We start from the raw sequence: 26,037 nt of genomic DNA, 5'->3' as shown, positions 1-26,037 counted from the left end.
CATTCAAAGTAAAATCTCATTATGAAAGACAAGACTGAAAGGAAAGAACTCTTTCTACAAAGTTACATTTTTTTATGCTCTTTATTTAGCAACTTTGTTTTCCTCACCTTGGAATTCACAAAATGTGTTGTACAGAAAATACCAAAACAATACAAGAATAATAGAACCATTGTTATCCATAAACCAGAGGAAATTTAAATTTACCAACAGATAAGGTTATCTATCTATGGGACTAATCTAAGTATGAGTGATCTCAAATGGAGAAATCAAAACTGTTAGGAACCAAATATCACGATCAGAGAGAGTGAATTTTAAATTCATGAAAATCAAAGACTATAATGAAAGCACAGATATTTCAAGGAATTAGGAAAGATCATGGAAACTACATCAACAAGCTCTATGGTTTTTATGTAAGGGAATGACATGATCCAAGTAGAGTAAGTTTCTCACTAGAGAACACACCAACTGAAGCCAGAGGTACAGAATCTGACATCAGGAAAAGGATACAATCTTAGAAAAATATCAAACTTTTGTATTCTTTTTACAACATTCCAGGTTGGTTAGTCCCAATGATACACACCGGCTTATGTTTAGTCTCCATTTGAATCTGTGAAACTCTGCCACAACTTTGTATCGGTATAACCTCCAATTTCTAACTTGCCGTAAACAAATGCCTTACCTTTTAACATGTTTAAGTTGAGGCGCTCACTCACACATCTAATGAAGACACTAATTACATTCTGTTATGTATGCATCAGCCATGGATTACATAACATTAGTATATTAATGAGAACAGCTTTATAAGTCAAAAACCTATGTAAGTTGTCACTTTATAGAGAATAGTTGGGGGAGTGATGTGAAGGAAACTACATCAAGTGATTTAGTTTGGCAGTAGGATTACAGGGTAAGTGTTTATTGCCTAAGCATACAACAATGACTAACTACACAGTCTGATAGTACAGATAAACAGCCTAATTCCTTGTTGATATGATAGCACCTATTCTCAAACTAAAAGTCATGCAAACAGAGGAAAGAATTAGTTTGGAATAAAACATGGCACACCAAGATCTATCTTTTGAACTCCACTTCACAATTTGAAAGAGCAAATAATGTTTTTTTTCTTACTATACTAGGATTTGAAGAGGTGACACAAGTCCTGCAATCTCAACAATACAAATCCAGTGTTTAATCATTTTGTTATTATTGTTTTCTCAAAACAACTGATCATTCATTTCTACATTAAAATGAGTTGTTCACATCCTTTTACATGTACTGAACTAGATTTAACGATTATACAGTTCTTCTTAAAGATGAACATTGCCTTGAATGCATTAAATGCAATGATATGATGACCATTCCCTGGAATGCATTTAATGCTATGATATATCCAGAGCTTTGTCTTGTGTAACTAAAACCTCTTATTGACAAAAATTAAAATTGCAGAACCAGATGATTAGCGACTACCAAAAAATTTAATTTTTTTCCAAAAGACCATAAAAATAGAAAAAAAGAGACACTTTAGAACCAATGATGATTATGCTCTATATATTGGAAAAACTAAATAGTGGGGTAACTCTTTGGGAGTTGAGTGGAATCAGAGGGCCTTCACTGCTTCCACGATCTTCTTTGCACTGATACCAAACATATCAATGAGTACCTTGGGGGGCCCGCTCCTGGGTAATTCAGTTACGGCCATGATCTTCACACTGATTCCTGTTTCCCCTGCCACAGCTGAACTAACAGCTTCTCCAAGGCCACCTGAAAAGATAACAAATTTGTTTGTTTCAGGACTACCTTAATTTGCTTTTCTCTGGAGAATGTGCCTTCGGGATGTATCCCTTTACAAGATCAGTCAGATCTTGATTACCAGGACATTTTGGTCTTGACCAACTTGACCAACAGTCTGCAAACTGAGTCACTGAAACCCAATCGAGACCCACAAGATGCCCACCCTTCAGAACTCAAACCCAGTCAAGACCCACCAGATGCCCAGCCCTTCAGAATTGAAACCCAGTCAAGACCCACCGGATGTCCCACCCTTCCGAATTCAAACCCAGTCAAGACCCACCAGACGCCCACCCTTCAGAATTGACGCTCATTAATGCATTAAAGCTAACTAGAACTATGGATTTCCTGTGCCAACAGAAACCTGGTCGATGTCAGTTGGCAAGTTCCAGAAACTGAAGATAAATGTTCCAACGTCTGGGAAAATTCTTGTCACCTACCGTCAAGAAATATTTTTTGAACGATTTTTAGGTCCTGCCCCACAGTTTGCTGACTGTCAACATTTAAGACCAGAGCTTGAAGAGAATCCAGATTAATGGGTTCTATACTTAGTATATTAGTACATACAAACATCAAGTGTGTAATTTCCTCCAAGTTTAAACAACCCCCTAGACACTCTTATATATAAGTACTTGCAAAGAACCAATCAGAAATTGGCACAAAGAGGCAGTCATGTGGAGTGTTAGCTCAGTGGTTAACGCCGGTGCCTTCCAATAATAAGGTTCCGAGTTCGAGTCACCCCAAGATTAATGTATGTCGTCAAGTAACAGTTGTTGACAATTCATAATCATGGACGTTAAATATGAATCTAAGAGAGTAACTTCGGTCAGCTTGTGGCTTTGATAAGACAATGAGGCTTCTTTGCGAGTTAATGCTTGCAGGAGGATCTAAAATACATATACATGATAACATACCTTGTGGGTAGTGATCTTCCACAGTAATGATCTTGCCTCCACTGGCCTTGGCAGCTTGGATGATGGTGTCCTTGTCTATCGGCTTCAATGTGAAGGGATCGATGACATTAATGTGAATGCCTTCTTTTGCCAACAAGTCATGAGCCTCAATGGCCTCGTGAAGGGTGATGCCAACTCCAATAACGGTTGCCTTGGCATCGTCATGGCGAAACACAACCTGAAATTCAAAACAACAAAACACATTCAAGTCTCTCCCAATATATCTCTTGGACTGGGAAACTTATTATTTTACATATTTATTATGATTGCTTACAGTCGGCTACATGAAGAGAATAGAATTAAACTTGTGTAGAATCAAAGACAATCCTCCTCAATGATTTTGTCTGTAACGAAGCAACATGTTAATCAGTTACTTCTGAGGTAGGTCATGAGGTAATCTCCTCTTACTAACCTTTGCTTTGCCAGCCTCAAACTTCTCGTCATTATCAAAGATAACAGCGGTGGCTGGTCTGCTGGACCTAATGAAACAGATGCCCTTGGTCACTGCAGCGATCTCTACCGCCCTCTCCATGGATACGGCGTCGCTAGGGTAGAACACCGTCGATCCATGGACAGACCTGAAGAGGGCCAAGTCCTCAAGAGCCATCTGAGATGGTCCATCCTCACCTGATGATGAGATAACAAGATTAGAAATGGTGCTTGTCAGAAATGGCTCATAACCTATGAGGGCTGATTTACAACCTAAATTGATGACACAACAGGTGATCTGCAGAAATGGTACATGTCAGAGACCTCTTTAAATCTATGCTGCTACCAACTGGTAAGTCAATTCCTCCCTCCATAGAGAAAGGTTCATGTTTACTTATAAGTGTTGTTGTATGACGGTAGCTTTAAGAGGCATGGCAAGCTCAGAAGGAGACATACAGGGAGGTCACAGGGGAAGAGGAGGGGTTTCTGTGGTAAGGAGGAGAATAAAGAAAACATGATGCAAAATTTCTAACAAACCAAATGAGCCAATGATTGCCAAAAATCTTAGTAAGAGCGCACTGGGCATTAGGATGAATGTAGAATGTGCTGAGCATTGTAACTTGTAGTAAAATCTACACAGGAATGACCATAACCTTCAAACAATGGTGTATATGCTCACGGGCTTAGGAACCCAAATCTGTTTGGAGGGGGGAGGGGGTGGGGCGCCTGTCACAATTTGCCCACAAAATGTAGGGCACACTGGTGAGATCCCCATCACCTTTGAGAGTTTTTTTTTACCTAATAAGGGTACTTATATGCATAATGGTGCTACCATTGGAAGTAAAGTTTCACTTTTCAGATTAGTCTACCAATATATTTCTGAAAAATATTGCTACCAGATTAATCGGCAAGCTTAGAATATTATCTAATAACCTGAGGCTGAGTTTTTTAATGGAACTAATGAGTCTCCTCACACAAGATTACTGCAGTTAAGTTCTATTTTGCAGTCCAGAAACAATATCAGCATATTGCCCAAGTTTTCATGGAAATATGTTGTTGGGGGATGGGGGGGAAGGGGGATGCAGACCCCCCTCCCCCCACCTATGCCTATGCTTCAAATTCATGGAATCAGAGAAAACAGACAGTTAGGCAAGATTCAACAGAACCACCACAACTAAGTGTGAATATTAAATGGTATGCTCACAATATCTGATTAAATACTTTGCATATAACAAACAGGGCAGAAAGTAACAGTCTTCATGGAATTGTTCTGTCTTTGCATCAAAGAATATTTCACAACTATATGAGCCACACTTGTGTAGTACATTATATCACTCAGAAATATTAACAAAATTTATTCCTAAAGCTCTATAATGTGATGGCTACTTATAACAGTGAATTGTCTTAACTTGCATTAGTCAACTAAAACTCTGGACACTCTTTAGATCACATTCCTCTTTCTAGAAATTTAAACAAACCTAAATGATGATTTCCCATTCTTTTCAAAACATGTTGTAAAAAATGTTGGCCGATTCACATATCGAGAGGATAGTGTGATCATTGAATAAATAATAGTACCTAAAAGGGATGGCTTAGACTGTCAAGACTAAATAAAATAACAGTTTCAAGACTGAATGGTTTACCTCTACCGATAAACTAGGTCCACCTACCAATACTGACTCCGCAGTGGGAGCCGCAGAAGTTGACATTGGTCTGAGAAATAGCTCCCATCCTAATCTGATCAAAAGCACGGGAGAGGAAGCAAGCAAAAGCACTGGCAAAGACCACAGCTCGGTCCCTGCAAGCACAGCCCATTGCCACACCAGCCATGTTCTGTTCTGCGATAAAGCATTCTATGAAACGGTCTGGGTGAGCTTTCATAAACTTCTCGGCATGGGTTGAGTTCTTTGTTTCTGCATCCACAGCCACAACACTGGTGTTCTCCCCGAGCTTTGTCAGAGCGGTACCATAAGCCACACGTGTCGCTATCTAAAGATGTGAGAGGGAAATTCAAAACTATGTCATACAACATGACAATATTTTAATTGATACTAAAGTATTCTGAAGTGACCTTTTCATTAAGCAGGCATCAATATAGACAGACATGGAGTAACCAGAAAGCAAGCAGGCTTCTTTGCCACATACTATATTAGAATTAATTAAATGTAAACATGATGTTCTCATACCTAATGAAGAGCATCCACATACAAACTTACCAAGTATGAAGTTTTTTACTTATTGTAATTACAAGTTTTTCAGACTATCACCTGTATTGTTTTGGAATAACCTTTGACTTCTACCCAATGTGATTCTTGTTCTCAATTAGGTGAATCCAGCTACCACGTATAAAGTCTATCCTGGCATTTAATCCATAGTTAACCTCTGTTGACCTCAAATAAACTTTGACCATGGAAAGCAATACGAGTTCTTGTACTTAATAAGTGAATCCACATCTGCATTACATTGAGTTGACTTTCGTTAATTAGGTTATGTTAGGCTAATTACGTTGCATTACATAGCCTTTTGTTAGTTAGGTTATGTTAGGCTCATTATGCTGCATTACATAGCCTCTTGTTAGTTGGGTTATGTTAGGCTACCTAATGTTGCATTACATTGCCTTTTGTTAGTTAGGTTATCTTAGGCTACCTTACGTTGCATTACATTGCCTTTTGTTCTTTAGGTAATGTTAGGCTAATTTTGTTGCATTACATTGCCTTTTGTTAGTTAGGTTATCTTAGGCTACCTTATGTTGCATTACATTGCCTTTTGTTAGTTAGGTTATGTTAGGCTACATTATGTTGCATTACATCGCCTTTTGTTCGTTAGGTTATGTTAGGCTACATTACGTTACCTTATCTCCTTTCTTGTAAGCTGGAGGACTAGGGAGCTTGACGGCACTGAGATCGTGTACAGGGACGGCCCCGCTGGGAGCGTTGATTGTGATTCCATGTGCACCTTGGTTCTTGATCCTGCCTTTGATCTCAGCCAAGGCTGCCTCTGCTTTAGCTCCGAGTGCTTTCCCATGCCAGCCCTCTTTATCTTCAATTCCTAGTTGTAGGACAAATGAAACACATAAATTTATTGTGAGTTCAAATGGAAAAAAACTGAGACTAATCTAAGGTTTGACATTTTATTGCCTGAGACTAACGATTTACCAAATCATGTTGTCCAATCATTCTCTGCTAGTAGAAGAGTACCTTGCAAGAACTATTGTTCGTACCAGTCACTGGTAAAATCATTCTACCAATCATCGGACTACAGTTGAGTATGGATTCTGACTCATTACGAAAAAACATGTTCAGTAAAGGAGGTCAGTTATCGTAACAATAGGTACCGTACCTTCTGCACCCCTTCCTTTGAAGGTCTTTGCCAAGATGCAGGTGGGTTTGTCCTTGACAGTTGTAGCAGCATGAAGGGCCTTAGCCAGATCGTCTATGCTGTGGCCATCTACTATGTACGTGTTGAAGCTAGATGTTAAAACAGAACAGATAAGAGACATGACCAGAGCAGACAACAAGACAATAGGTATCCTAATAAATAACAAATCAGCTTTCCTTTTGATACCAGACAGCCAACTGGCTTAGTGTTCCAGGCCACATTTTATAGCAACATATTGCATGCAACTAATGTAGACACAATTTCAAGTTTGGACTATTAAGTACAGTTGAATTGATATAATCAGCACTAAGGCTCTTAACAATTTAATCTATTAACAAGGCTTTCAACCTTGCCTTCTGTTGACCTCAAATGACCTTCACAGCAAACAGAAGGATTCTTAAACTTCCTTAATCAAAATTACATAACAGGTATGATGCTCATACAAACTCTGCTTTTTGAGGCTATCTTGCTTACAAGGTTTCAGACTTTGACCTCTGCTGACCTTTGAACTCTACCACAACCAATCAGACTCTTCCACTTACTTTGGTGAATCCACATGATAAGTATGAAGTTTATCCAAGTTTTACCTTTGGAGTTACCATGTGTAGCATTTTTTTTTTCAAATATGATACAAACTAGTAAAATGACTAATTTCCTTAGCAACAATATGCTTCAGAAATCTCCCATCATTTATGCTGAATTCCTTTACAATTGGATTACACAAATGCATTGCTGATCACCCAACTATCTATGTACTAGCTCCACATAAATTGTACAGCATACCAAACAGAACGACCATAACTGAACAACGGTATGTTTAATGCACATTTATGTGAGTTGACAGTATGCTAGACCTACAACAGAAAATAACCCTTGCACGCATTCATATTGTGCCAATATTAGACAATACCCACACTCATTGAAAGAATTGCAAGTCACTGACTATGGGTAAACAAACTTCAGCAAAGCTGCAATATTTGCACACCAATAACCGCTTCCTTAAAAGGCAAACTAAAATTGCTAGTGTTCACTTTGTCTTCTAAACCGTAAGATCTTAAACTGGAGTAGGGAGTGAACGTACCCAAAGGCTTCACAGCGCAGGCGGTAAGTGTCCATGTCATGTTGCAGCGCGGTGGGCTGACTCTGGCCAAGCCTGTTGACATCAAAGATGGCTACCAAGTTGTCTAATTTGTAGTAGCTCGCAAAGGCCATAGCCTCCCAGACACTGCCCTCGGCACTCTCACCGTCGCCAAGGAGACAGTAGGTGCGATAGCTGCGAAGAGAACACAAGACTGGTTGATAATACAGTACTAAACCAAAGAGCAATTGACTTTCTACAATAAGGCCACTATGCAGTCAAAGTATTTATTATACAGTAGAATACTTTTGCTTTATAACATGGGAAAGGAATGGGTGACAAAGTTTCAGCGAGGTAGAAACAATTTGGATAAAGGCATTACAGATTATTTTGTTTAGCTACATAATAGGTTTGAGGAATTCATTATGGTGAATTGAGTTGACACAAAAATTATGACTATTTTTTGTTACAATATGCTGTTATGTGAAACATTTGAAAACCTCCATTAACTACAGTAAAATGACAGAAAATGGCAATTTGAAGTAAGAAAGTGGCCATGCATGGTCACAGGCAGAATTTAAAATAAACCAATGTGGGGAAAACCAAAGTTGATCAAAGTATTAATGTGATCCGACCCAATACCCAGAAACAACTTGTCAAATTTTCTTACCACTTTCTATGTCAACCTTTGCAATACTTGAAGCAAGTTGACTAGTAAAAGAAGAGCTATTCTACAGATAGGTTTATGACACAAACAAGGAATATGGTGGAGGTAATGTGTGGCATAGCTTTGTGATATCACTTGTGATATATATATTTATATGTGTGTGTAATATGGCTTTTCTGTGTTCTTCTTTGCATTACATTACATGTATTTAACCCTACATCTGGTGACAATTTTCACAATGTAAATGTTGCTATGGGAATCCATTTTTTACAGAGAATATTATGTTAAACAAATGAGGTAGTATCAGTCACATAAATACAATGATTATTTTCTAGACAATCACTTAAATCCATTGAAGGAATTATATGTCATCAAAAAACTGTTTCAAATTGTTCAATTCTGAAAACAACAACAAAAATGCACAACTTTAATTCTGCCACGTACACATTACCCTACTTAGTCTTTCCCAAGCCAAGGAAACCCAGTAACTCACAAAGGAAAGCACAAACTAATACTAGAATAATAACCAGCATTTTTTGAAACCATTAATTATTGTCTATGACACAAACAGGTCTTGTTTGAACAGCTAACAGAAATTCTGGTACATTGTAAAGCGACATGATGCAGACTAGATATTAGTTATGACTGGTGGCATAGGCTGGAAGTGTTAAAAATCACAAAAATATTCATCATGAAATGTGAATTTGCATCGTATAAGAAGCGTTCTCTTTTCCATTTAGCAAGGAACATCTTAAAGATAAAGATATATTGCGAATACTTTATGTAATTGGATATTGCAATTCTCGACAATCTTCACAACTCTTGTGTCTTGCAACATTGACTGTTTGCTTGTTTGGGACATGACTTCCAAGAATGTGCAGCAAAACCCAATCTATTAATTTCTTATCAGACAGGTTAAATTTACAGGAAGTTGTATCATAACCTTAAACAATGCCTTACATTTCCACTGGCCAATCAGAGCCTAGGAAGTCACCAGGGCTATATACATAGTTGGATTTACATGCAGAAGTTACCGAGCAATGTGTTTCTGAGGAGGCACATCATTTGATGTTAAAAATGGCATGATCTGTAACTTCATGTTTACCTTTCACTTCTTTTGATGACAAGACACAATGGAATGCAGAATGTCAGTCTCCTAATACAAAATCAGTTCCTGTCTGTCAGTCTCCTAAAACAAAATCTGTTCCTGTGTCTCAGAGTCTCGTAATAAGGAATCTGTTCCTGTGTCTGTCTCCTATTATGGAATCTGTTCCTGTGTGTCAGTCTCCTAATACAGAATCTGTTCCTGTAAGTCAGTCTCATAACATAGAATATGTTCCAGTGTGTCAGTCTCATAATATAGAATCTGTTCCACTGTGTCAGTCTCGTAATACGGAATCTGTTCCTGTGCATCAGTCTTGTAATATGGAATCTGTTCCTGAATGTGCTGTGTGACAGTCTTGAAATACTTGTCACTTTTGATTTCACTTTAGGAATCGCACTATTTCAGTAATGGTAACAGAGGGATGACTTACTCTGCTTTGTCCAGATATTTGCCAGTGTATGCCATCCCAGCAGCAACACTCAGACCCTGGCCCAGAGAACCAGTGGCTACATCAACAAAAGACAATCTCTAGATAATGAGAAGACAAAAAGCAAGAGAAAGGAATGAGAAAAAAATTCAAATAATCTGGCTGAAAGCAAAACAAGTAATGGTGCTGGGTGATAAAAAAGGGCTAAGGATTCTTCAAATTACAATAAAACATAATGTATAACTCTAAAGTGAACAGTCCAAATGATACTTACTACATGCAAACATGTCTGTGTCAAATAATACGGTAAAGTATTTAGTCACCATATGTGAATGAATCTAAAACAATTCTTGAGATGGTGTCCTAATTTCTCTTGGATTTAAGAATATTTTATTATTACATTTTCTTCAAACGGTTGGTTGCACAGTCATGTATGAGGTCATCATCGAACATAGTTTGATGGAAAGTTTGTTTCTTGCAACTTAGGCCGCACCATCCTATCAATTTACATGCATTGCTACATTTGTGTGGTTTTCCCACAGTAATGTATTTACATCTCATTATTACAAGAACACAACTTTTTGACAATGTTCTTGCTCAACAATAATGATACAAACCATTGTGTATTGTATCTCAGCAAATCAGAAAGGAAAAAATAAGTAATATTTTTGGCATTCTCTTTGTTTAAGTTTGTTTTTCCTTTAACTGAAGAGATGCATGTTCTGCTGATGATAGGGAGTAGTTTCTACTATTTCCTGAGAGAGTTTATCCATCAATGACAACCATCACATCTAAACAATACTAATTGCTGATTCATTCGTTTCTGCTTCCATGGATACAAACATTTCCTTATCAGATGTCAAATCAAGCAGACAGTAATCTTGCATTGCTTTTTGCTCAATGAAATGGAAAAGTTTAGCAGCATATTATGAATAATCCAGAGGTAGTATGTCCACTGTGGAAGATGAGTCTCGCTGCTGACAACCACTTCAATTAGGGCTGACTAGCAATATGTGGTTTGTTTATCCTACCAAGTCTACTTACTACTGTAAATCTTGCAGGAATTTTTACTGCAATTAGTTCAGTTAATATATATGACATATTTTGTATGTTATGAGTGATGCGAGGTGCCCCATGGCTTTAATATAATTTTACACAGCAAATCATTTGAGTAAAATATTCTGAATTACAAGTTTATACTGTATGTAATAAATAAAGGCTACCTTTGTAAGGTATGCTTTGTAGACTTGAATATATACTGTATCAGAGAAAGATTCAACTTCTGGCCTCTATTGCTACTTTGTAAATTTAGTCAATTGTTGTCCCCAATAGCATAGATTCCAGAACTCCAATTGTTCTCCCCAATAGCATAGATTCCAGAACCTTCTTTAAAATCAAAAAGAAGTATACTTACAGGTGTTGGGTGACCTTCCAAGTCAGAGTCAATCTTCCTCAAGTTGAGAAGATTTTGAACAGGGAAGAGACCTGCTTCAGCCCAGGCAGCATACAGAATGGGGGCAGCATGGCCCTAAATGAACAAACAAACAAATAATAAGTCAAGGAACTGCCAAAAAATCTTTGCTAACCAATATATTGATATATCATTCTGTATATTAATAATTTGTCAAGACTGTTTTAACTTGTTTAACTGTTTTAACGTGTATGAAGCTTTCTGCCATTTTTGACATAGCTAGGTGATGTTCTCAATTCTCACATAATGTACCTCAACCTTTTTAAGCAACCCATGTCATTACAATAATTGACTATTCCTACAAACACTGAGCTAAAAACTGGCTAAGGTCTGGGCAGAAAAGTTGTATCAGATAAAATAAATGGACAGAAGTTTGTTGGACTTGCAAACCTTCAATAATTCTGGCTGATTTTATCAATCTCAGCGTGAGTTTCGTATAGTGAAGTAAGATCTTTTTCAGGTTCCCTGTTATTTGTTTGACCTTTTATCGAGTATTGAGAGTAAGATGCCGAGGGAGGTTAAATGCAAAGTAAAGCAATACAAATGTTGTTCAGTAATTGAATATATGGTTTCATTCACGAACCAAGTAAACCTCCGATGATGAAATAAAGCCAACTCAGTATTACTTGCTGGTATCTCAACGGAAACCAGTCCACTTATGAGTAAATTACTATACGTGTCTTCACCACACATTCCTATCATTATTTATACACATGGCAAAGTACAGAGTGATGAAACTTCATCTAATCATTAATCATCAGAATGTCTGGTAAATGTTGTATTTTAGGACACATGTATATCAAATATTAATCTGTTTCTGTGAATTTGAAGCTGTTGCCTTATAACCAGCTTTTGTCTTACACTAAAGAACTTCTGAATGGTAGATTCAGAAGGAAAAGGGACTTGGGGCTTGGGGAAGGTGTAGTGCATGTTACCAGTTTGTAGGCTAGGGTAGATCAAGACTGTATGGCTAGGAGACAGGTATTGAGAGAAGTGAAGTAAATGCAGCTATTTGGTCATACAGTGTACCTGTCAATGTTATCAAACCATTCTGTATTCATTGGAGGTAATGCTTGGAGATTCCATCTGAAACATTGTTTACTGATTAACTTTCATGTTTTGCCCTTCCTGGCACGCGACCAACGACTAACGACATTCAGGTCACCCACAGTTTGGGAAGTATTGCTTCACTGCCTTAGTAACAGATATAGTGAATTCCTTCTACAGGGGCCGACTACATTTGTGTGGCATTCACTATCTGGGGTAGGGGACTGTTTCCTTGAAAACTGTATATGTAGAAAACTAAAGGTTCTGCTTCCCTTTTTTTGGGTCTGCTTCAATATACATTATTAAAGTTATTTTATTATCTTATCTTTTGGGAAGATAGATTGAGATACCTTGGACATGATGAATCTGTCATTGGCAGGGTCCTTGGGGACGTCCACTTTGTACTTCATAGTATGGAAGAACAGGACAGACATGATCTCTGCTGCACTCATACATGTTGTTGGATGTCTGCAAAAAAATATAAAAATAAAAATAAAATAAAAAATAATGAATGGAAGATTATACGATGATGGCTGCAAAGTCTCATAATTAACGTATACTGTATATTAAAACCAGTCCACAGCATTCAGGATTACAGTTACTGTACTGTACATCAGGGGTGAAAACCAAGTGGATTGTGCGGCCACTGATAAAGTTTGTACCCAATCAGCAGGCAACAAACCCTCAAGGATGTACAACTTGATCCTATATATCTATGAATAGTCATATATCACTGCATTGTCATGCAGATTACAAGTTTGAAGCATCATTAAAGAGAGATTAGGTCACTGTCACTCTAGTCAAGAACTATAAACACTTGTGACCCTACCAAACCTAGCTATAAGAAGACTGTAACCTTACAGTTGGGTGCGTAATACTGTCCTACCGAATATAACCTTACAGAATGGGTGGGTAATACTGTCTTACTTGAACATAACCTTAAAGAATTGGTGTGTAATACTGTCCTACTAAATCTAACCTAGAATGTGTGTAATACTGTCCTACTTGAATATAACCCTACAGAATGGGTGTGTTATACTGTCCTACTGAATATAACCTTACAGAATGGATGTGTAATACTGTCCTACTGAATATAACCTTACAGAATGGGTGTGTTATACTGTCCTACTGAATATAACCTTACAGAATGGGTGTGCAATACTGTCCTACAGTAGTACTGAATATAACCTTACAGATTGGATACATAATACTGTCCTACTGAATATAACCTTACAGAATGGGTGTGCAATACTGTCCTACAGTAGTACTGAATCTAACCTTACAGAATGGATGTGTAATACTGTCCTACTGAATCTAACCTTACAGAATGGGTGTGTTATACTGTCCTACTGAATATAACAAATGGGTGTGTAATACTGTCCTACTGAATCTAACCTTACAGAATGGGTGTGCAATACTGTCCTACAGTAGTACTGAATCTAACCTTACAGAATGGATGTGTAATACTGTCCTACTGAATCTAACCTTACAGAATGGGTGTGTTATACTGTCCTACTGAATATAACAAATGGGTGTGTAATACTGTCCTACTGAATCTAACCTTACAGAATGGATGTGTAATACTGTCCTACTGAATATAACCTTACAGAATGGGTGTGTTATACTGTCCTACTGAATATAACAAATGGGTGTGTAATACTGTCCTACTGAATCTAACCTTACAGAATGGGTGTGCAATACTGTCCTACAGTAGTACTGAATATAACCTTACAGAATGGATGTGTAATACTGTCCTACTGAATATAACCTTACAGAATGGGTGTGTCATACTGTCCTACTGAATATAACGAATGGGTGTGTAATACTGTCCTACTGAATCTAACCTTACAGAATGGGTGTGCAATACTGTCCTACAGTAGTACTGAATATAACCTTACAGAATGGATGTGTAATACTGTCCTACTAAATCTAACCTTACAGAATGGGTGTGTTATACTGTCCTACTGAATATAACCTAGAATGGGTATGTACAGTAATACTGTCCTACTGAATATAACCTTACAGAATGGGTGTGTAATACTGTCCTAATCCTCACCATCAGGGAGTGAAGGTGAGAGTCACAACACCAATTAATAGCATCAACAGTACTATTCCACCTATAGATACGACATGATTTTAACATTGAATATGACAGATTGTACAAGCAAACAATATCAGGCTTTTGCAAGTCAATGTATCAGGACATGTTATTATTGACAGGGTTTACAATGTTGAAGTAAAACAACCATTTATTACTGTATCCTATGAACATGTAGGATGGTAGTTCTCCATTACAGTACCAGCCAATAAACGCTCTCTGGCTATTTTATTTCAAATGTTAAAGTTGAAATGTAAATATACCAAGGCACTGGCTTCATAACACCCTCGACTCTATATTCTGAGTAAACATCTTTCCAACTTCCTTCCTGGTAGAGCAGTGTACCATTACACAGCATAGGAATCCAATCATTTCCTTAAATTCAGGATCCTCCTTCTTTCTTTCATTTTGCTGGGAATGGGTTCACCCTGGTTCTATCACTGTGCAGCATAAGAGGCTTTACAACACCAGAAAGTTATTTGTATAGATTGTATACATGACCTATATAAAAGGCTATTGTTTTGTGTTTGTTCATATAGTATAGAGCTCTAACACTAAGATTGTAAGCGATTAAACGTACATGTATGTACATCATCCATAGAGAGTGCTTTACAGAATGGATTATACAGTACAGAGTAACATTCAATTCAACCAAAAAATCATGTCCAGACATTGAACCAATACATGATAGTATTATTATTTGAAATACAGTACTAGTAAATCGTAAATGTTTTCAAATTATTGGAATTATTCATAATTCTTTGAAACTTGACTAGAAGTGAAATCTTGAGAGCTGTTTTTGTATTGTAAATTTGTAATGGGGTTTCAGTAACAAATTGCACAGAAAACTTATAACAATTAATAAAATAAGGGGTTTCATGGGCTCTCTATATGGAAACTTGAGTACAGCAAATAAGTAAAACTTTAAATTACATTTCTCTCCAAGTTTCAATATCGCAACCTCTTCAGTTCATGACCTAGCCTAAACTTTTGGCATTTATCTGTGACCCATCATCCCCCCCCCCACCCACCCCTACCAAGTAGAACCACCCATCCCAGGTAGAGCAAGAGTGCTATTGTGAGGTGACAGGTGCATTATGCAAGGAATCAAAGTAAATCTAGAATGCAAACCACTTGAATAATAGTTTGCATAATTTTATTCTAATCTCATTCCCAGGTAGAACAGGAGGGAAAGACAGAACACCAGGTGGGAAGGGGAAGGGGGGGGGACATGCCCTGTAGACATGACAGAATATACCGTCAATGAGGTAAACACTTAAAGTAACAAATGGCTGTAAACATCATGTGGACTTGGTAATATTTCAAGGATTATTATATGGGTACTGTTTACAACACATTTACTGCACACATACAGTGTTTCAGCAACTGGTATGAGACTTGATGTCAGCGCTCTCAGGTTTCTATAACACACTCTCTAATGGTATGACCGACTGTTGTCTGCCAAATGGCAAGAACCCTGCAATAAACAACTTAGGCCAACAAACCTGATATTTTTATTAACAGATGATCCGTATATCCGATCCTCCAAACCTGGTTACAAAGAACAGTATCACATTTTTATACCTCAATATATTTATGGGCATCAGCCTTAATACTAAAGGTGCTCAAAGCTCATTGTAAACGACTGTACATACTAACGAGTGCCATTTTTCTGAACAATAAGTCAACATTGATATAGAAGTCTACACAGTTACTGGGAAATGTAAACTATCTGTAAAACACTCAGAAATGAATCTACCGTAAGCTAAGTCACAGATCCTAGGTTCAAACTAAAGATCAAGCCTCTTTTTCAAGGAATTTGAAATTAACCCCGCAGAGAAAATACGGATACAATCATGTTCTCTACAAAAACTGTGTCAACAGCAGGAACATTCAGTTAGTACTGTAACCATGAAAGACATGAGTGTTTAATCCTAGCAGGACTTTTATAAAAGATGAGCTGGCCTACAATGTCCAAAAAGTCCAGGAATTGGACTATAATCATATATCAAGGACCTATTCTGCATACTACTGTACGTATTATCACATTAATCTGTAAGATGATAGCAATGTGGATTACAGGGTGCATGTTTCTATCAGGCGATACATCACAATTAAGATGATTACATTGTAACAAGAGTTCCTGATTTGTCAAAATATTAAGTCATCCCCATAATTCATACTGATGGATACCAATAAAATGAAACATATAATCCTTCTGTAGGTGTTTATATATTTGAAGGGATTTGATTTATTAGACCTTTGTAGCTGTAAACACCATGCAGATCATATCCACAGACTTGGTTATAATAATATATTACATATAATCATATATTTATAAGTAGAAGAAGATCCTGCTAGGATCGAAACGTCAGGCCAACTTACTTTTACACATATTTATAAGTAAACAGATATTTACTGTCTGTTTTCAATTTTAAGGCTATTCTGTAGCAAGTAAATGTATCAACATACTGTATCTGTTTTGGATCCTAATGTCCCAGTGAAAGATGTCCATCTCCCCACAAATTTACTTAACGACCATATTTCAAACCAAACTGGGTGCAAAGTTGCCAACTACAGTACTTGTTTTGAAGAGAAAATTGAATTTCCCTCCTTGTATACAGTATTTACCAAGTATTACTGAAAAAATGATTGCCTGCCCTTAAAGTTAAACTGACACTTCTTCTTAGCAGTTATAACTGAGTATATAATGAATAGATGAAGTATTTTAAATTTATCCTCAACATGTCATCAAATGGACAACTTTTTCATACTACAGACATGTTCAGTACTTTTGCTTGATTATGCACTCAAAGTCAATAGTAGGAGGCTGAGGGGGCTGCAGCCAAGCTGCATAGGATGTAATTATTGTGATGTGTAGTTTCACAAAATAGGCACTGCTGGTCTCTAGAGATCATCTCCGTTGTTTGATATTGATTCAGATTCGCTGCAGGAGATACTCAAATCTGCGGCAGTTTTTCATTTTGATACAATGACTTTGTTTTAAGTTCAACTTGCTAATTGAACTAAAATGACTTTAGTCCTAAGGGATTTTATAGTAGGACAGCATTGAAAATGTATCCAAATCAATTCATGAAGCTACATAATGAGGAAGAATGTTTCCAAGCTATACTGCATAGTAAGTCTGTAGATATTAATTTCCGAGATCTATGAATCCCTAAATCCTGTTTTATGGCACAAACTAGACGCAGAACATCATGGCATGATTACAGGCTAAGTAATTACACAGAATAATAAGTATATTGTATTCTCAATCAATCAGATGAGAAAGAGAGCAAAGACACTAAGCATGTACAACAGAATACCTTGTTATCCAATATGAGATCCTAACTAACCTCACCCACCATACCCCCACCCTTCACCTCATTCCCATCAAGACTGTAAAATTGTGGATTACTTCCATGCCAATTGGCATCAAATTGGTACAATACATAAGAGTTTTTTACCAAAGGATATATGTTGGAAGCTGTATGTGCTATCAATAGAGAAGGCAGACACCAAGCATTTAAACCAGAATAACTTGTGATCCTATTGAAGAGTTCCAAACATCACCCCCCCCCTCCCTCCATCCCCATTCAGACTGAAAAATTGTGGATTACATTCTGTGCCATTTGGCATCAACATGGTACAATACATCCCATTCTTACCAAAGGACATACTGTATTGTATAACCTTATGTGTAGGAAACATACTATCATGATTAAAAAGGATAAAAATCCTGTACTTTTCAAGTGTTTGCTTGGCTTCACACAAAGCTCTTGTTAATGCTTCAATACTCTTATAGCACTGCACATACAGTACAGGTAGGTATGTATGTAGGTAGATAGATAGGTAGATTGTAGGTAGATAGGTTGGTAGGTAGATATGTAGGTAGGTCTGTCGGTAGGTTGATATGTAGGTAGATAGTTATGTAGGTAGATAGTTAGGCAGGTAGATAGCAGGTACATAAGTAGGTTGATAGGTAAGTAGGTAGGTAGATAGGCAGACCTAGGTAGGTCAGTCTCCTGAGGACAAATGAAACTGTCCATATGTTTCAGTACCTTTACCGAGCATTATAGCATAATTTGAGAAAAAACATTCAAAATTTTGTTTTTGCTTTATAACATGTGATACTACAGATGTGTGAAATTTCACAAGCATCAATAGTGCACACCAACTGGAATCATTAATTACTCCCTAATTATGATTTATTCGTCTAAAAATTATACTACAGACTTTTGTAATAATTTGATCAATTGCTCACCGTTGAATACTGTTAATGCACTCACTACGATCAGTTATCTGACAAATGTGGAAAAGCTGTTGGCAAATTGGCAACAAACCAACACACATGCAAATAAGGAGTAATTGTTGGATAGCCTTGTTAGTTCAGTTACACTTTGCTGGTCCACAGAGTCAAATTTAGCATTTTCATTCAAAGTACTTTGACTTTATTTAAAACTCAGCAATTTTGTGCAAAAAGATCCTGATAATTGAATTCAAGAGATATACAATTGAGTTTGCAAATTGAAAACCAGTCTTTGCCTTTCAAAATTAACAAGCTTTATAGCCATTTTTATGTCAGCTAGACATGTCTAAGTGCACATGTACAAAAACCATGTTGACCTTCAAAAGTTCCTCTTCCACGAACACCAATACTATTTACAAGTGTGCTATTCACACCAAAGCTCAACTAAAAAAGTACACTTGCTGAAAATGCAAACCCTTTTTAAATACAGGTATTCCATCTTTTTTCTAATATATTGTCTGATAAATTAACAATAGTAACAGAAATGAGTTCATACCCCTGCACTACATTTTTCTGGTTGTTTTTTGGTTAGTTAAAAAGTAAAGCAGTTTGCTAAAACAGCAATTGCTTTGTTGTCAACTTTTGCGACTTGTAGAACTGTTCTGCATAAAATTCTATTGTCGACTGCTGATAATCCGAGGATTGGACTTTGGTCCTTTTTGTCCAAAGGTGATATCTTTAATTCATACCACAGGTTCTGTCTGCTTTAATGCAGTGTCAAACACATAGTGACACAAATGTACTTTGATTGGGAAACTAGTACGTACTGCTAGATAAATGCAACTAGGGTACCAGACAGGACCAAATGAGCATTTGAAATGATTAAATGAATCCTGCAAAAACAGGGCTAATACATATCAACTAAACAATGACTAAAAATTACACAGGCTTCAGATAAATACTAAATGCACCTTGATGAAATAAATGTGGTATTGATTTATTTTCAGCTTCTTCTATTATTCAATGCTCTATGTGTTACAAATCCATTTCAGAGGCAATTCCTTCAAGCCTGGCTCTGGTGTGAAGAGATCTCCAGGGGGTATCCTTATCTGCACCATACAGGTACTTGATTTGAACAATGAACGCAATGTCCATTTTTTTTATTTATTTTGCAGCAGGGCTTAGCCCAGAAGTAGATGATGTTAATTTTCACATTGGGTGTTGAATTCAGAACCTTGGGGTGGGGTAGGGCAAGGTTTAGCATCATAAGTATCACAATATTTTTAATTTGTAGCTATAGTAAGTGTGTTGGTTAGCTCAAATAGTCATCCTGGGAAGGAGATTTAAGAACATTTATAAACATTTTGTACGGAATAAATTTCGAAAATGTCAGAAGAAGATGAAGTGTGCCGTACATGACATGTGCACATATCCCCTTTATCAACATCCCATACCCTGTGTATTATTTCTAAGGCATCATAAATTCACAGTCTGTCACCTAGTACCAGGATTCATGATTACTAAACACCTGTTTGTCTGCATAAGATATTGTTTTCCATTAACAGCATTCAAGGTTCTTTAGAGCAACCTGTGTATTGGTTTGCAAGCTGGCTGAATCCCTAGTTCAGACACAAAGTATGTATGCATGTATGTAATGTAAGTATGTGGGAGGGGGAACACTGTTCCATACTGTTATGTTCTTCCAGTTGATAGGACCAAATTGCTACAAATCCTCACAAATATATGACCACACACCAAATTCTTTCTAAATATTGACTTTCAGGGTTACTTACCTGCAGTATATGGCATTATGTGTATACATACATCACAGTGCACAACTACTGTTGGTAAATTTCACATAGCAACCATTCTGAAGTACAACTTGTTTAAATGCTACTTTCAACAGATTACTGTGATCAGAAAGTCAACTTGTGACCAAGGAAGTTACAGCCTTAGTATATTTCTTGGATGTGGTGACGCTGCGTTACACAATCCCTACAAACCTACGCAACTCCAGCTAATGCACAGCATACCTAGATGTCATACGCAGACCATTACTTGCAGGCGATCACATATTATTGTACAAGACATGAGCAAAGAAAGTGACCAGAATGGGATTTCAGTCACGAGACTTCAGGTTTGAATACAAATACTGTGCTCTTCAATTGTAGATACAGAGCTACTGTAAGTTGGCAATGATCTCTATTTTCGTGGAGTGTTAGCTCAGTGGTAAACGCTGGTGCATTTCAATCATAACGTCCCGAGTTTGAGTCACTCCAAGATTAATGTATGTCGTCCAGTTACAGAGTTGTTGACAATTGACGATTCATAATCATGGACGTTAAATATGAATCTAAGAGACTGACTTGGGTCAGCTTGCGGCTTTGATAAGCCAATGAAGGCTTCTTCACGAGTTCCTGCTTGCAGGAGGATCTAAAATACATACAAATACATATTTTATTGCTTTTCTCGGAATACTCAGTTTGAGAAAATAAAACACTGAATAGTGCACACTGTAACTTCATTAACAAGAAACAACATCAGAAACCACTTTATTCGATACAAACAAAGGAAGCAGTAAGGATCTCACATAAATTATTAGAATTATTATTACTCTTCCCAATAACTACTTTTCCCTTCTATTACATTCTTTCTCTTTAAACCAGTTCTCAAATGATAAGATTATTGCAAAATGAGATCTCTAGAAAAATTATTGTGTCTGTTTGCTTCCATAATTCTTTGTCCTTTGAGCTACAGTGAAATAGGCTACAAATTAACTCTCTCACAAACTGCAGCAGCCTAGTCTCTGTGTGATATATTACTTTGAAATAATGAGCAAAAACACAGAAGAGAAGATCTCAGGTTTATTGTGAACAACATACATGTGTTTAATCTAAGTTATCATGTATGTAACGTGGATGGAGTCTTAATAAAGGGTGCAAGAAACTAAAAGTCAATCAACAGGTACTTATCAACATCACAACAGTCTAGATACATACCCTGATCCTGAAGCTTGAGTAGACTCAATGCTATCAACTCTCAGCTTGTTTGCAACATCTTCCAAAGCTTGTCTTTGCCCAGCATCCAGTTTAAATGTAGCTGCCATTTTGCTCTGATTTCAAAGACTCGGACACACTTGAAAAGATACACTTCTGGTACTGGGAAGTGGACTGACTGTGTGTTGAGGTACCGACTTATACCAGCAGCAAAGCACACAAACACTTCCTACACCTCGATGTATCAGAACAGACTAGCTATGCCAGTTCACATGTGCAGGACTATAAAAGGGGGTGTGTCCTATAGTGTAGGCTGACCTGCACAGAGTTGTACACTATGGTAGCCTTGAATACAATAGCCATACAATACAAATCTTATTGAATTACTCAGCATTCTTTTACAAACCTTTACAATGCTTGTGCACTGAACCATTTTGTATACAAACCAATCAAAAACACTGTACCCTTGTACAAAAAAGAAAAGAAATATAAAGAATGAACCAAATTCCTTCTGGCATTATGGAAGGTATAAGTCGAGACTATTAAATATCAGTGGAAAAAAACAAATTTACAGTTCTTTACAATTAGGAAATTCTATAAAACTGTTTACAGTGAAACATGAAGGGTTGGAAGTTGGAATTATTTTGCCATATTCACACTCCCTCCCAATCATTTACCCCAACCCCATAGAACACAGTAAAAGTGACCCTACGGCCTACAGTAATGAATCCACTTGGAAGGCAATCCTTGGTAGATCCTTCTCAGAGAGCTTGGATAAAAACATACTGTTTTGTTTCATATTCATAACAAAGAGGAAATACATTTAAAGGACAAGTCTATGAACTTCAGTTAGGTCAGCAGTCTGAGGTGTATCACTCACCAGACATTAGCTACGGTCTGCTTTAACTTACAAGGCAATCATGGGAAATGATTTACTGTGAAGACCAGTTATATATTGTAATAATGTAACTGTTAACAGTACAAAAGTACAATGCCTGATAATTAAACATACAAACAATCACTCATGTCGAGGGGGGGGGGGGGTTGCTGTAACATTTGTCACATTCATGAACATATCTCCATACAATAACATTCAATATGTAAAATCATGATAACATTGGGATGAGCCTTGCTGTATCACAATTGGTGCGCCAAGGACCAAAAAGAAGAAGTGACTATTGTGTTTCTGTAATTCATGTTTCAAAGAGACCATTTTTAATAGCAGAATTTACACTAGGGTTTAAATCAGCAAAGTCTGTATGATCATAACCAGTACATTACTGTAGATGCTGCATACCAAATACATAACATTTTCATCAGTCGAAGATCCAGAGGGTTGCTTGAGATACATGTGCTATTAGCTCTGAGGATCTTGTCTCCTTGAATGCCTCTAGAACATGACCTCTGAACTGCCCTCTACACAAACAGCACAAGTCTGAATTATATTATAGGCATCCATATAGCAGATCTATACTTTTGACTTGTGCACAATCTTTTCGTGAATTATCCGGCGATAAGTTATGATGTTCAAACTATCACCATGGTAACAAAAATGCTAAATTGTGCGACGTGTACTAGCTGGCTATTTTACCAAGTAATGGTAGTAATCCTACATGATATAATGTGAACTACAAAGTTTTGAGTCAAGAAAACATTTTTAAAGCCTGTTTATTGACAGTGGCAATAAAGCTATGGGCAAGGCAGGGCAAAATTTATAAGGAACATTTTCTGTTGTCCTTGGGATGACCTGTTGACCTGAAAGTTGGTACTCCTAGAAAGGCCTATAGTAGATACAGCAGCATCTCATGGACAGTCCACCATTAGACAGTACATAGATCTGCATAAATTTGCATTCTTACAGTAACTTTCATTGCATTAATATGTAGGAAATGCACTGGTCACATAGAAACAATAAGTAATTGCTGAAACATTGTGCGGTAAAATGTCTTGAACCAATTGCTACTGTAATTCCTTGTCAAAATTTGAAGCCCAGAAACCCAACAGTCCTATTCAGTGATTCCTTGCAACATTTTATAGTATATATGAGAACATTAAATAAAATGGTGTACAGTACATGTACAGTTCTTATACTTATTAATGTGGAACCACATACCAACGGCATTCAGTTATTTCAACTTTTAACTCACTTTCTGAGTTATTTTGTTTACAAGGTTTTCTGACGTTTACCTGTATGGTGAACTCAACTGACCTTTCACATCCACACAAAAAAATAGGGTTCTCGGTTCTTACACTCAGTTGGCTGGGGTTATCTTGTCAAAGTCAAAGCAAATCCACAACAAAGTCTCAAATGTAAAGTCTATCCAAGCTTTGTCTCTGATATTATTGAGTTTTCTAGATTTTCAGACATTGACCTCTGGTGACCTCAAATCAGTGATGTTGTAGCTCAATAAGTGACTTGCACAAACTATAGTCTTTCAAATATCATGAAAGGAAACCATTCCATGTTGACATGAAAGAAAACCATTCCATGTTGACATGAAAGAAAACTATTCCATGTTGACATGAAAGAAAACTATTCCATGTTGACATGAAAGAAAACCATTCCATGTTGACCGTGTGTAACAGATAATAAACCAGATTCAGAGCACTGCTTGTCACAATGTTTGCTGTCCTCATACAGTAATGTAACAATGGAAGCTTGTCAGAAAATATTTCCATTGAAGGAGAAACGTTTTCAAAGACTTCTCTTTGAAGAGACCTTGGCCTAATCTCCCATTCTGGCAAGGAAAAATTAGTTTCACTTGTTATGATTGACGGAATGCATTCATTACATTGCTATAAACACTCAATGTATATCAATCGAGTAAGGTATCCATCAGATATTCTCTAAAACTTGTAAAATACAGGCAAAATCTGGGTCAAGCCCATTCTTCAGAAAAAACTGTTTACACAACTAACATCCTGTATTCCTGTAAACATAAATTTTCAATTTAGTTGACATCAAACCTGGGCACAATTTGACCCCTGGATTTAACTTAATTGAACTGCAATGCCAACCTACATGGCAAAAACTTGCTCAGACTGTCTGACTGCAACCAAAGATAAAGAGTCTGTTAAATAGAGGGTACAACGAGAACTGAGAGATATGACCATGTTCTATGATTTCCCCTGTAACATGCTCTTGACATTACCCAGTATTGTTACCAAGATTTTAAAAGTTGTGTTCTTAGGACATGACTTCCCCTGTAACATGCTCAACATTACCCAGTATTGTTACTAGGTTTTTAAAAATTGCGTCCCCAATTGCAACATCTTAAAATTGTTTGCATTCGCTCAGAAAAACTTGCACCCCTGCAGTCCTCCATGAAAACATGCACATTACAATACCTCTAGTCTCTACAAGAAGTAGGAACACACCATACTTAGCTATAATTACTCCTGACAACACATTGGCTTGTGCGCAACGGAAGCCTATAGGTCCGTAACTATATACAACAACAACATGACTGTCAAATTCCGAAGCCGAAAATTTTGTCGTAGACTATAGTTACCATACATGCTGGCCTAGACATCATACAATGCATACTACTGTATGTTATACAACTCCCTTACATAGCACCTGTCAAAATGTTATAGGGCTATGCATACATTGTGAGTGTTGGAAATCAATGTAAAGTAAACCAGTGCCTAGACAGAACACGCAAAAACAAAAATACTGCACTTTAACTGATTTCATTGAGTCCCTTAAATTTTGTAGAAAATATTACTCATTGATCTCCACAATACAAGATAGTACAAGGCAGTTTACAGTTACTGGTTAGCTTATTGACGAATTTGTCAATTTAGGGGTACGAAAGAACTTGACACAGCAGACCTTTTGCTCAATTTGTATGCTCAATAAATATTTTCAAATCATTACATTTCTGAGGAACTACACATGAAAACGTATACAGGTGAGTGATTTCGATTTTTCGTTGATAGACATCGTTAATCAAATCCTTAAGTGCGTCAATTACGAGCACACCATGCTACTGCTACTACTGTACTACTAGCCTAGAATTATAACAATGTAGAGAGTATGTTCATCGCTAAGTTGTTACGATTCGCGGAAAGAGTACACATGAATGCAAGCAGGCTTCATGAAGCATGCAAACTTGAATGAAATACAAACCCAGAATTCGATGCACTCGTTGCCTCAATGCTATGAACCCTCAGCTTTTCTGCAATGTCCCTTAGAGCTTGCAGTTTCTTGCTGTCTGGTCTGTGGTACTGATCGTCACCCATGGTAGCAAAATGTAATGATGTCTTATATTAAGTCAGAAAGTGTGAATGGAGTCCGAACAGGAAACGAAAGCGTGCTTATGGATGTATGGTATTACTACCCAACGAACAT

At 37.1% G+C, this 26,037-nt stretch overlaps 1 protein-coding gene across 2 annotated transcripts; it reads right to left on the bottom strand.

The window, feature by feature from the left end:
- Positions 1 to 308: 308 nt before the first annotated feature.
- LOC139961291 (transketolase-like) lies at positions 309 to 26,037 on the bottom strand. Of its 2 annotated transcripts, none has more exons than XM_071960403.1 (11): positions 25,816 to 26,037; positions 12,691 to 12,808; positions 11,237 to 11,350; positions 9,826 to 9,923; positions 7,627 to 7,818; positions 6,507 to 6,634; positions 6,019 to 6,215; positions 4,838 to 5,156; positions 3,151 to 3,365; positions 2,700 to 2,916; positions 309 to 1,758 (listed from the first exon to the last, which is right to left on the bottom strand). In XM_071960403.1, exons 1-11 carry the CDS (start codon positions 25,926 to 25,928, stop codon positions 1,595 to 1,597), a joined length of 1,875 nt encoding a protein of 624 aa, XP_071816504.1. In that variant the 5' UTR covers positions 25,929 to 26,037; the 3' UTR covers positions 309 to 1,594. The 2 variants fall into 2 exon arrangements, with proteins under 2 accessions (XP_071816504.1, XP_071816505.1); XM_071960404.1 differs by lacking the exon at positions 25,816 to 26,037 and adding an exon at positions 21,687 to 21,940.

This window comes from Apostichopus japonicus, chromosome 20 (genome assembly GCF_037975245.1).
Source record: "Apostichopus japonicus isolate 1M-3 chromosome 20, ASM3797524v1, whole genome shotgun sequence".
NCBI classification, from domain to species: domain Eukaryota; kingdom Metazoa; phylum Echinodermata; class Holothuroidea; order Aspidochirotida; family Stichopodidae; genus Apostichopus; species Apostichopus japonicus.
Note: the sequence above shows the minus strand (reverse complement) of the source record. Positions and strands in the feature narration are given on the sequence as shown.